Source organism: Poecilia latipinna, unplaced genomic scaffold, assembly GCF_001443285.1.
Source record: "Poecilia latipinna isolate Pla-1442-1.1 unplaced genomic scaffold, P_latipinna-1.0 Scaffold21, whole genome shotgun sequence".
NCBI lineage: Eukaryota > Metazoa > Chordata > Actinopteri > Cyprinodontiformes > Poeciliidae > Poecilia > Poecilia latipinna.
The window spans coordinates 755080-768982 of record NW_015112637.1 but is presented as its reverse complement, the minus strand read 5'-3'; the positions used below and the strand labels follow the sequence as shown (position 1 = coordinate 768982).

The window sequence follows — 13903 nt, the reverse complement described above, 5'->3', positions numbered from 1 at the left end:
AAAACTGGAACTTAGTTGCTTATCACCTATAATAGGCAATGTGATAGATTTTGAATGTTGCGTGTTTTCCTGTTACTTCAGATGACTGTTGGTGCTAAAATGTATTTACATTCTGTAGTTGGTCGTTTTCATGAGTTACTGCGTCATGCCATAGATTAGATCAGTCTGTGCCACTACTTTTAATAAGGAGGTGTTAAGGAAATTTAGCATTGCTATGAAGCTTGTCAATAAAAGAAAGCATGAAGCGCTCTAAAATGTTGTAAAGTTTGGACATCATAAAATACACATAATTTATTCTGTACATGCTTACTCTTCTTTCAAATTTTGAAACTTTACTGTCCAAATGAGATACAAAACCTACTTTCATCTGAAAAGAGACTACTAGGCCCATAGCAACTCCCCAATCCATTTTCTCGTAAGTAAAGGCTTTTATGACATTATTCAGGAGTGGCTTAGCACAAGACTTTTATTAGCTGCAGCCTGCGTATCTTTTTCAGCAACATGTTTTTCTTCCACGTAACTTTCCAGTATTATTGTTTCTTGGACTCAGTCATTGTCTGCAGTCATTTTTATTTTTCTTAGCCAAGAGCACTTGGTTAAAAAAAACGACAATTGTCTTATTGACTTTTGCTAAGCATTTTCCTACTTCATTTAAAGTGCTCAGTCTTTTTGTTTGGATGATCTTGCAAATCTTTCCTTCAAATCACATTAAAATGGGTTTTGTGGTTACAGTGAAGCCTTTTGTGAAATCATTCCAATTTGGACCAAAATGGGGAGCAGAGTCCTATAAAACCCACAGATGATTATCACTTGCTTTTACTACTAATTTTCTCATCTAATTATATTTTCCACTTCAGTTGCATTTCACAATTTTGTATCTTTTTCCATTCACGGTTTCCTTAGTTACGCACTTCTGTACATTCTTGGAAGTATTTGTTTATGATTGCATTACATTAAATTCTGAAAAATATAAGCAAAACCCAGATGCATTTTGGTCTAAATTATGTGTTTTTTGTGAGATTATTTTCCTAACCGAAACGTGGCGGGATATCAAGTTTTGATAGCTTCGTGCCGGCCCTGAGATCCAAACTGTAAAAACAAAAGAAATTCAAAGTTCACATTCACCAACTTCTAGAACTACACCAAGGGAAATAGTACTCCCCCTCTTCATGAGCTTATCACACTTAAATGACTGTGAAGGGGTTTTAATACTCCAGTCACCTAATCCAGCTTCAGCCAAACTTTAGCTGTCAGCCAGAAGGTCTCAAATTTAACTTAGGATTAGTCAGGTACACAGTTGGAGTCCACATTCAGCTCTGTGGGTGCATGATTCTCAATCATGTGGTTGTGAAACAAGTCCAAATCAAAAACCCCTGCAGCATCGTTCCCGACAGCTAGTTTGAATGGTTTCGATGTTGTTTTGAAAACGCGGTACAGTGAATCAGCGCCTAACTTCTCCGTTTTGTCCAAACAATGTTGTTCCAAACCTCTTGTGGTTTGCTCCTTTTTGCAAGTTTGCAAAGAAAATTTCACATAGAGAAAAGAAGCTTTACACTGCCATCCTATTAAAAGCCACCAGCAACAACTAAAATCGTATTTATGCTGTTGAATATATGCTGTTTAATATGCTTACGCCCTTCCTTTAAGACATTTCTCCCCCTTACTGTTTTTTCACAGCCTTCGTAAGTAGGGTGGGGTCCTGAGTGCAGCTCTGTTGTTTGGTCATTTTTCTGAACATTTCATCGTGTGACCTCATGGGAAACTAGACATCCGTTCCTGAGAAGACTGTCCACTGCCTGAAATTGTTTCCTCTCATAAGTCATCGTTATCTTTGTTTCTGTCACAACTTAAAGTATTTAGAGAAGGGCCAGAGTGTTCCCAAAACGGTAGAAAAGGAATTAAATTGTTTCATTTGAGTTATTTTATTAAAGGAAAATAGACAATGCATTGGACACTTCTATTTAAAAATAATAATGGTACATAGTGTGTTTTCGATTTATTTTCCCAAGCACTATGAAAGTATTTTGTAATTATTCAAGCAAAGGTTTAAATAGAAAACTTAATGAAGCTATTATGTTGTGTTTTCCTGACAATTGGAGTCATCTGCAAGTTAATTTATGGATGGTCTTGGGAACAGTGGTGGTTTTTATTCTTGCTTAATTTTATTCCTTATTTCAAGATTACAACTGATCAAAGTGTAAAGCATCCAGCTAACAAAAATATTAAAAACTAACAAATTAATACAGTTTTCGTAAAATAGTTTAAAACTGAGGAAAATGTGTATGTTTAGTTTTCTTTTTTATCTTGAAGCATTATTGAAATTACTTTTCTAATGAAGTCGGATTCTTAAAAATGTGACTTATCAAACATGCCGAACTAATCAAAATATAAAAAAAATATATTTTTTTTTTCTGAAGCAATATTAGCTGAAGATATTTTTTAGCACTATATCACTTATCTCAAGACCAGACATTATTTTGGCATTGTACCCTTACTGTACTCTCCATGCATTTTAAGAAATGACAACCCCCCCCGTGCCCCCCCACAAAAAACAAAACATCACATTCCTAAAAATAATGGCCAAAAGTGATTTTGTCAAAACAAAATTGACTTTTGCCATTATTTTAGGAAAGTGGTGAAATGTTACCGCATAAGATCAAGCTGCACTTTTAATTATATTTCCATGCTCCACTTAGATAGAATCTAACAGCTGCGGCAGAAGCAACATAGGCGCATTTTTCAGACTGTAACTCTCTTAAGCAATTTCACCGCTCATGGTGTGGACTTCATACATCTCTTAGCCAGTTGTTAACTCACAATGAAGGAGTTTCATTATCAGTTGGCCATTAGAGTGCTGTACAACCGGATAAGTGTTGGTTTGATTGCAAAGGCATTCAGTGGGGACAAGATAATTGCTTAGCGTGACTAAGAGCGTACAAATTGGCTCGGAGAGCTCTCTTGGAAAGAGAGGGATGGATGGGCGGATGTAGCGAGTGGCGGCAGGAGGGGGTAAAAATAACCTGAGGCTGACAGAAAAGGAAGGCGACCCTTTGAAACTGATGATTTAGCAGACAGTCTCATCTTTTCAGGAAGGCTGGTGAGGGAGGAAACAGAGGGTGGGTTTTGTTTTGGAGACACGGAGGTAATGAAATCAAGCCATCTGGCCCGGATGATCCCCTCACATGTCGCTGCACCCGTCATTTGAAAGCATTTTTCAGATCCGAACTGAGTCGATTCATTATTTCCTTCATGAAAAGTGAGACTTCTTATGGAAGCACTGTCGAGGCATTACTTCTGCTGGCAAAAGAATAAAAGTAAACAAACAATAAAAATGGTTTTAATTAGGCAAGCAGCAGTGTTTGCTAAAAACAAAACAAAAAAAAACAATTTTGTGAAGACTTTCTTACACTTTCCTTGTGGTTTGCAGCAACTTTGCAGTGACAGTTTTCTTGTTAGCAGCGTGGGGAGCTGTGATGGAGCGAGCGGGCACAGAGCGCAGGATGGAGGGAGGGAGAGGAAACCACTTTAGATACGAAAGGATTTCCATTTCCCAGAGACAAGCAGCCTCCCTCTCAGTGTCTCCTGCCCACATCTTGCTCTCTGCTTGTCCCCGACTGTCTCCTTCTCTACTTGGTTGGCCTGTGCCTTTGTGCCCAGGCCAGGAAATCTGAACGCTCAGGAGATTGCATGGAACCTATAGTGATGTTTGTGTGTCCGTCTGTCAGTCTGTCGGGTCTTCTTGCATGGAAAACTACGTGAGATGAGTTAGGAGGGTATATTTTGATGTGTAGAATACAGTATTTCTTTTTTTTTTTTTCTTACAACAATGTCATGATTTAGATTATGAGAGAAGCACTAAAATCAATGATAATGTGAATAAATGCAAAATGTAGTTTTCATAAAATGATTTCATTAAATAACGTTTAAAAAAAATCTACTGCAAAATGAGCAACTCTGTTTGAATAAAATATCTCCATTGTTAAATCTAAATTATAATTTTAATTTAGTACATTGTTTAATTAATTTCACAGGTCACACACAGCCACAATGTCTTCCAAAAATGTTCATATAAGCAATCACGTTAATGGATCACATCTAATAAAACAAAGTAGGGTGAAAGATTTCAAATATGACATATAGACTTACAAGACTACAGAAAAATCTTCAGGAATGTGTGTGTCCGGTTAGATGTGATGTAAAATTAACGTAGCACATGTTTTTGGTTAAATGCTTCATGCATACAGTTAAACCTAAGAGTATGTAATAGTATATACTCTTAGGGCCGTGGTGCTGCTTCACGGTCTCAACACCATGTTGGAACCAGGAAGTTTGCTCTCTACCAGGGAAAAGGAAATTTAATCAAACCTTCAATCTGATTAATGCTTTGGCATGACCTTAAATAGTTAGAGTTTGTAAACCTTCCACTGTGAACAAATTAAAGCAATTTTGCAAAGAAGAGTTGGACAAAATCCACCCAAAGTGGCGTAAAAGTTACATTGTTATTGTAAATGCGTAATGATAGTTTGGCACAACCACTCGATAGGTTTTGAGGCTCATTGCTTTTCCATTTTGCTTGGGACAGCTTCTTTTTCATCTTTTAATCAACAGTATTTTAAGGCATACTTCATATTGTGTGCTCTCAGGAAAGGGTAACTCGGGAAAACCAGAAGAAGTATGTAAGGGTTAGTGCACTTTTTTTCATTGGATCTGCATGTTGAGTTCAGATTCGCGGAGCTGTCAATCATCACAGAAGATGAGCATCTGCTCCCAGATTTAGCAAGTGTCCGTCTGGATTAAAGGGCCTTGAGCAAGACAATGAATCTCCAGCGGCTCCTCGGGTCTGTTCTGTTTCTGACACTTGACCCACGACCTCAATAAAGCCACAGACAAAAACCTTTTCATAAGAAAGTGATGAATAGACTTTGAGCTAGCGGTTAACTCGGTTCAAGGCTATTTAGCGCCACCAAACATGTCAGGGAGACGGACACTTAGACATTAAATTTCCTCATAAGAAATATTAATATCACTTGGGTTTATGTGTAACATTTTGTGTCCGACCCAACTAGATCAAGTGCTGTAAAAAGCGCAGCCACCCTCAGATGTCTTTAGAATAACTTAAAACCTTCAGGGTGAAACTAGATTACATGCCAACATCTACAGTGACTCAATATTTTATTTAGGGAGCATGTACCAGACGCCTGAGACATGGATTCAATTTTCTGGAACTGTAATACAGAGAAGGCATTTGATATTGGTATATCACTGTAAACAGACCTGCTCCCAGAAGTGGTTCCTGGTTATGCTGCAGATTTAATCTGCAGCGTCTAGTTTCATGGCCGTGAAGTTCGTGTGTTGTAATCACTGCTGTGATTTTTCCAGTCTACCGGCACCTTCAGTTCTGACTAATGAAAAAGGAACGGCTCACCCGCTGTAGTTACCGCATTCAGGTTATTCAAGGAATACTCAATGCTAAACACCTCAGTTTTAAAGCTATTCACTTCTACCCTGCCTCCTTTAGAGAGATACGTCTTTTAGTATCGGTGAAACTGAAATTCTAAATGAGATGAGATCAAGCAGACATATTTTGAATTATCAGACAATGATTTTGCTCTGGCCAGCTGCAACTCAAGGGCAGTGAAACAGAGTGTAAAAGTTGTATTTCAGGATTATGTTGTGGACTTTCCTATGTTTATCTGAGTCATACATTTTCCATATCTGTTATTGTGTGTTAATACTACTGATTAGTTTCTCATTAGTTTTACTGCCTTGTTAAAAAGCTTTTTTTTTTACTCTGAGCTAATGCAACAAAATGGCTTTGAACTTATTTAAAAGCAGTTTACTGCATTCACTTTATATATCGATGTTTCAGGTGTAAATCCAGAGGAAAAAAATGACTGCAAAAATTGAGGGCTCTTAAAATCAAAAATGCAGTTCATCTATCTGCAAAATATAAGTTATGACACTATATAAATATTTGACTTGTGAATTTTTTATTTTTTTTTTTTAAATGACTCTAGGACAACCTAACTCAAACAGCTGACATGAACTATTCATACCTAACTTAAAAATGCTGATGATAATAAGCAGAGATGTACTGAGCAGAATAAATATTTTTTTTGTATATCTTTTATCTGTTAATTTGCATTATTTTTCAGGAACTATAATCAGCAGCAAAATTCATTCTTCTGCTTTCTCTGTTAATTTAAAATGAAATTATCTGTGATTTAAATATGCATGCATGCTTTATTAAAAAAAAAATAACAACCTTTTCTCATAAACAACTGAAAGTTACAGACCTGGCTCACCAAGCCTCATCAACAAATATCATGCAATCCCTCAGGTTATGGAACAATCCATATAAATATTAGACAGCCTCCACCTCATGAATAATCAATCAGTCATTAGCGGCGACGTCACACTGTGTGAGTTGGCTCTGTAGCTTTAAACTATCTTCAGCATCTTATATTATTAGTTACTGTGGTTACCATGCTTACTCGATGCAAGCCGTTTGCGTTACCATGGTTGCGTCAGACCTTTACCTTAATTGTGAGATTGTCAAAACTCGGCCAACATTTCCAAATTCAGGATTCTCAGTAACAGGTTGAACTTGACTCGTCAAAAGAATAAAACAGAGCATTGTTACCGTTGGTCCTTTTAGCTTCCTGTTTTCTGATGGAGTCTCATAGCTCTGTATGAATAAATTGCTGACATTCATTCAAAGTACAGTTTTGTTCCGAGAAGTTTGTTGCACCTTTTCTTACTTTATTTTTCAACACCTAATTTATTCTTAAAAACTCATTTTGTGTGTAAAATAGTCTGATTCTGCTCAACAGCAGATTTCTCAGTACTTGTATATTAATTAAGCTGCGCCTAATTAGAAAGTGGAGACCCACATTGGCTCAGTTAGCAACACTGTTGCCTTTCAGCAAGAACTTTATATCCCAGTGTGTGGTTTTTTTTAACCTTATGTGTTCTTATATGGGTATTTGTGTCTATGCTGCCCAGTGACAGACTGGCGGCCTGTCCAGATTGTACCCGACCTCTCACCTTTTGACCTCTAGAGACGGACACCATCTTATCCTTCAAGGACAAGCAGGCATAGACACCGGATGAACGGATTATTTAGAAAAGAGGTTTAAAGGTTTTGCAGACTTGTAAACAGCTATTTATTGAATTGTGTCTGTTTTTGTTTTAATAGAAACTTTAAAGCTTTCCTGCTCTAAATTTTTAATTAGCCATTATTTTTTAATCATTCAGGCATATACATTTCGCCGATTTTCAAGCAGAGATCATTATCCAGGCTACACAGGAATAAATCAGCCTGGCATGCATATTATGTGATGGATCAATCAATTCTCTGTGTTTAAACAGTAACTTATCCGTCAGAGTAAGAAATGCCAACATTTTCTAAATCCGGTGGAATAAAATAAGGACATTTTATCAAGGTGATAAATACTGTATGCATTGATATCTTCGTAAGATGGGCATTTGTCTCTCTTCTTGCACTAAAATTGATAAATAAGCAGCATTGTAATTCTTGTGCACATAGACCATATTTTTAAAAATCTTGCTTCCCTTATTATCTTTGTATTTGTGCTTGTCTTTACAAGTCAGAGTAAATTGCATATGCATTTTGTATGTTTATGTATACTCTTTTCTGAGGTTGCGTAACCCTATTTTGGCAAAATTCTGGTTTTCTCATTAGCCAGCGTATAAATATTTGCGTGCGCAGGGCAGATCTTGCTGTGAAAGCAGCTTGCTGCCTTTGAACAATTAAAAAAAAGAAGAAAAAAAAAATCTGCTGCTTATCAGCAAAACAGAGTGCGGCTCCAAATTCGGGAGGAGGAAGAAAGAAAGAAAGACGGGAGCAGATGTTGCGAGTGAAATGTTTGTCTATGGGTGAATGTGCAAGAGTGAATCCCTCATTCTAAGTACATTTTTTATTAAAAATTGTAGCAAGTTATACTGTAAACATCAGGTTTGCATACTTGTTTTAGGACTCAGCCCAGTCAGTTATTGTTCTTTTCGAGTGTTGATGTTTTGCCCTCATCCGTGGGGCATAAGTTTCTCGTAATTTGCTCACATTTTCAACACACAAGCGCATGCAATCTGTCCGTTTGGTTACAGAGAGACTGAGGACGGCCTGTCTGTTTGTTGACATCTCCTCCCAGCTTTCAGCCATGTGACCTAGTAAATCTAGGACATGCACTATTTCTGAAAGTGGAGATTTATGAGTGCGTTCGGACCTTTTGTCCTCCAGATCTTCCTGTAGGGCCCAACCCATGTCCCCCGGGCCCCAGCGCTCTAACAGATGCACGGACACTAACAGAGACTAAATAAATAGATAAATAAATAATGCACTCTGTTTAAAAAAGAAAGAAAACAAAACAAAAAAACAGAAACTTGCTGAAAATTGAATCCCCAATCAAACATCCTAGGCTAAAATCTAAATCAGCCAGTTTTGAAGTTTTCATGAAATATGTGACTTGACTAGATTTTGACACATTAAAACATTTTACAACATGCTGAAGACAAAATAGGATCTCTTTCCTGAGCAGAATTGCACTTGCTTGCCAACATATTTGAGAATTCTCTCTGATCCCAGCTTTTTGTTTTCGTTCTTTTTGTTCTGTTTGGTCCTAAGACTACTTTCTTTTCCCATCACTTGTTTCATTTTTTTGTTTTCTTTTTCATTCTTACCTCTCTTGTTTGGTTTTCTGTGTGCAGGCTATGGCTTTGTGGATTTTGACAGCCCTGCGGCAGCCCAGAAGGCTGTGGCCTCGCTCAAAGCCAGTGGAGTCCAGGCACAGATGGCGAAGGTAAGGTTCATCTCACCCGCTCCCTCTGGTCTGATGAACTTCTGGGTTTGTGTTCATGGATGTAGAAGACTACCTAAAATACACAATAGAGGATAAACATTTCTACAGTGATTTTTGGGCTTACTGTATGTAATGGTTACTTATATTGGACTGACTGGTGCCATTCCCATTGAGTTAAATAGCATACTGTGCAACTGGTGAATTTCGTAATGTATATTTTCTTTTTGACATTATTCAAGAATTTTACAAGACAGTAAAATTGGAAGCCATCCTTCATCCTATAGTCTATTTATTTTTCTCTTGCATAGTATTCCTATTTCTTCAGTTTTAATTATAAATTAAAACAGAATTTGCATGCCTCTTGAACCTTTCTGCATTTTGTGAAATTAAAACCAAAATCATGGATTTTATTCAGAAGAGAAGCACAAAGTTGTGCCCGTTTCTGAAGAAAAATGAAAAACAACAACAAAAACAAGTTTGTTCTCACATTGGATGAAGAGTATTTGTGAATATCAGTTTTTAAATATTGCCCCAAATTAGCAATTGTATTCATGCCATGAAAGAAGAACATCTCCACAGCATGACGCTGTTGCCAACTTTTTTCAAAATGGGAGTGGTGTCTTCAGTAACAGACTCTCTTCTTGCTACTTTTCTGTGAAGATCCAATTTGTGGGAGACTAATGGTTGTTGTGTTGGCAGATTCTCCCAACTTGATGGTGGATCTCTGCTTCTTTAATCTCATGTGTGTCATGTAAACATTAAACAGAGGTGAGAAGACAGGATTGCAACTTTATTATTCTTTGCACATAAGTCTTAAGCTACTAAATCTCAAAAGTGGTGGAACTGCGTCCCGTCTGATGGCCGCTGAGCAACAGATATAAAGCACTTTTCAAATAAACTCCTATTGAGCAATGTCAGATTCTTTAATGACACCCTCAAAGGTGATGAATTTTACCCACAAGTCATTATGGTGTCATTAGCAAGACTGACTCACTCCTAATCATTATGGTCCACTTGAAAATCATCCAGTTATTAAAGAAATATTGGGTCCTAAATTTTTTATTTTTTATTTTTAATCTGTCAAACACCTGCATAGCTGTGGTCAAATCTGCCTCCCAGGTCTACGATGATAGCTTCAAAATACAAAGCTTAGGATTTTCAGACAGCAATTAGCTGTGCAGTAATAGTGGCTGAGGCCAAGGTCACATTTTGTGAGTTTCTAAAGAGTGAAGGAAAAAAGTATAGCTAAGAAATGGATAGAGAGATGTTTACCAATAAACATAAATGTGTGGCGTTAAAATTACTTTTTTTCTTTTAGGGGTGACTTTTAAGAATTCAAATTGTTGCTACAGTAAAAAAAAAAAAAATGAAAGGAACTATAGAAGTTTTTTTAACGACGGTTTTTTCCCCAAAACATCTAGTAGTAACGCAGAGCAGCTGTACATAAGTGGAAACAATGTATTGATGTCGTGATAATATGGATGATTTCCATGTTCTAGCATTATCCCTTGCATTTATAACACTCCTCTCATTATCCACCGGCACCCAATTTAGGAAGTGGTTAAAATATGACACTGATAAATGGGACGTTCCTTCAGAAAGCATGATGGCTGATGGTTTTTATATCACCACCTGAAGGAAGTTTCAATAGACACTGGAAGAGGTTGGGTAATCCAAGAAAATTAAATTCAGCGTAAATTGTCTGTAACTTTATTGCCGCATACTTCCCTTTCTGAGGCAGAAGAGTACAATTAAGATGGGCCAGTCTTCAGGCAGCCGGAGCATCCCACTGAATTAAACAGCAGCAAACCTCTAGGCCACCTTTGCCATTTCCTTCCATTAAACCTCTTTTCATTAGCCTCCCATCTCTCATTTTGTTCCTAACGGATTTCGGAGCGCGAGCATTAGCAGCAGAGGGGTTGTGATGTGTTTAGCGGGTGTTCTAGGAAGAAGACCCCTACAACGCCTCAGGGATTAGGCTTTCCAGAGAGATGGAATAGAGGGCGAAAAGTCAATTCCAAATGAAATTACACATACTTCTTACTGTGTCATGAGCTAATTATGGAGAAAGCCACTCATTTCCCACCTAGTTTTGTTGCAGTGTGCAGCTAGCTGACTCAAATGCGGCTCCAGCGTGTAGCATTTTGTGTTGGTGCGCTAATTGGGTTTCGCTGAATCTTGATTTTAATTAAACTGGGGAGAAAAATGCTTATTATTTTCTTTAAATTGTCTTCATTAGACATAGTCTGATGTGAGATTGTGAGAGCAAAAATGCTGTTGCTTTGGGAAATGTTGAGAAAAAAAATTAAAAAACTTTAGCTGGGTATTATGTGGCACTGTGTCAGAGCAGGTCCATCACATTCAGGTTGTAGTGCTTAATCAATGTACTGCTACAGAAGTGGGCTCTTTACTGCATGTCTTTGGCCTCTCTTTCTGCTCTTCTTCCTGTCAAGTTACTAATAAAAAACATCCCTTTCACCACAAAATCTAAAAAAAAATGCCTGCCATGAACTCGTTGTACCTGTTTTTATTTAAAACAGAAAACCAAAATGATTCACAGACCTGCTAAATGATTAGTACAGCCAAATTAATACTATCTACAATCTTTAGCTATTTATTTAATTATTATTATTAGTAACTTGTTAATTAGTCGGGTTATCTGCATGGGTCGGTTGTCTTCATATCGGTTCTAATTGCAGCTTGTCAGTTTTAAAATAGGTTTATCCTAATAGAGGGGATGGATGGCGTCTTATGTTTTCACGACCAGAAATGTGTCTGACAGCAGAATTTCTGTTTTTTATAAGCAATGAAAAATGATTGAAAGCCAAATAAGCTAAACAAAACAACAACTGATCAGCCATTTAATTTTTGACATAAGTCAGTAAGCATCTTCCTCACTTGTTCAAGATATTCAAAGTGGACAACGGATGAGATTTGTGAAAACTGCAAATACAATCAGGAAGACTGTAAAACAACTTGCTCCGATACAAACATTCCCTGAAGTTCTTTTAGTTCTGGGTTGGTTCGATATTTTCGACTTTGCGACTGGAAATGCTGAACCTGAGCCAAAGGTTCATTCTCAGTCTCAGGAGGTTCTGCTTCTGAGAGAAATCTCTGGACTGTAAAGGTTATGCTGGAACTGGGAAGACTTTGAGACTCTAAAAGACAGGAGGTCATCTTGAGGTAGTTTTCACTGAAGAATGTGCAGATAGTTTATTGACAGTTTTATCCAAATTTAAACAACTGATTCAGTTTCAAATCGAGAGTAAAGCACATTTTTGTTGCTGTTTTTAACCGTCATTTCACTAAGGAGGCCGTTTCTGTCTTGTTCCCATATACATTCACATGTGGATATGAATGTATCCACATATGGATGTGGATACATTCATATTTAGCACAAATATGTTTTATTTATTCTCCAGTTAAATTTAAGAGTGCTTCTTTTTCTTAGATCTTAAAGTGTCAGGATATCATGACGTGTTCCTTGTTGGAATTGGTTGTGTACTGACAACATTTAGGTAAGCAGATCCATCTTTGAAAAAAAAGTTTCAGATTTTAAAAGACAAATGACAGGATATAAAGTGCAAGATTTTATTTTATTTTTCTTACTTAACTTATGAAAAGTTCTTTCCTCGTTTAGATCGACCTCCAAATAGACTGGACAAATGTGGCAGGAAGATGAAGCAGATGCATATGAAATTATATTGGTTTAATGATTTGTAGGTTATGATAGGAGGGTCAAACTGTCAAATTTGTAAAGGTTAAGCTCACACTTAAACCCTCGTTATCAATGTGGCTTACTTCCTGCTGCTTGTCTCAAAAAAACAGTAATTCAAACATGCTTCAAGATGCTTCGTTGCTTGCAGAATATTTGCAGCTCTACAGACATTTTCTTACATTAAAACATTCTCCAAGGACTCCATCATGACAGCATAGCACAGGAGAAAAATGGCTTGGTCCTCTCAAACATAGACACCTGATACCTGAATGTAGGTGCCTGTGTTTATAGTGACCTAGAGACTCAATATCTCACACATAGCAAAAAAAAGAAAAAAAACAGAGTCTTGTATAATTGATCTAAGAAAGTGGGAAAATTACAACATGGACGGTTGTGCAATGTAGTGCTCAAGCTTATGCAGAAATATGAAAATGAATTATTAGTTGAATAAAAAAGTGGAAACTTTCTGTTACTTATATAACTTTAGGTGATTTATTTTTTACAGTGTTTTTTTTTATTTGTAAATAGCTTCTGCTGTTAACATTTGCATGTCTCTGTTTCTTTTGCTATTTCCTAATTGCTTTTGCCTTTCCTTCTTTGATTTTGTTGTTTTACTGCTGCACGCATTGCACTGCTTAAAATATTAAAGAGCTGCTATTTGCTTATAGTCATGAAATGCTATGCGTTCTAAATTTCTTGTCAGTGTTATAAAACCTCTTCAGTGTTTCTAGTATTAAGGGTCCTTAATCATAAGACCCAAGCTGAGTCTTAAATCCCCTCCTACATAAATATACCCGTCCTCTGGCAACTATTTGGATACGTGAACACATTTGACCATGCGTCTAAATTTGTCCAAGCTGTTTGTACTGTAAGAACACCCCCAAAAAAGGAGACCGAGTTTCTTCTTAGGCACCCAGAACTGGTGCAATTGGAAAAGATGAATCGTATTCTTGTGGGTGGGGGTGTGTGTGAGTGAGTGTATGTAAAAGTCATGATTTATTTTACAAGTTAGCATCTAATCACTTAGCATTCTTTTTTTTCCATATTCTGTTGTTCATGCACAAACTGTTCGATAACTTTTTGAGAAGAGCTGCTCTCACACACATGTTGTAATGCTTTCATCAGCCGAAAAGAAAACTAAAAAGTCAAATTTGATTGTAACTGTCAGGGTCTGTGTTTTTTCTGTTTTGTTCTTTGTTTCTTTTCCCTTTTTGGTTTTTGTTGAGTTATTTTCCTGGAGTACCTGCTACTTCCCATGGCATCCACCAGATGCCGCCAGTGTACAGAGCCCCTGGAGAGATGCGGTTCCTGCAGCGCTGTCTGGGTGTATATAAGCAGCGGCTGAACGACTTCTCGTCGCCTGAGT

At 37.2% G+C, this 13903-nt stretch overlaps 1 protein-coding gene across 1 annotated transcript in view; it reads left to right on the top strand.

Moving 5' to 3' along the window:
* Positions 1-8727: 8727 nt before the first annotated feature.
* Positions 8728-13903, top strand: part of LOC106949558 (RNA-binding motif, single-stranded-interacting protein 3-like) — a gene marked incomplete at its 5' end in the record, with an annotated part of 67674 nt that continues 62498 nt past the window's right edge. The window contains one exon of the mRNA XM_015035899.1: positions 8728-8819. Within this exon, the coding sequence (XP_014891385.1) occupies positions 8728-8819 (92 nt within the window). The remainder of the gene's footprint in view (positions 8820-13903) is intronic.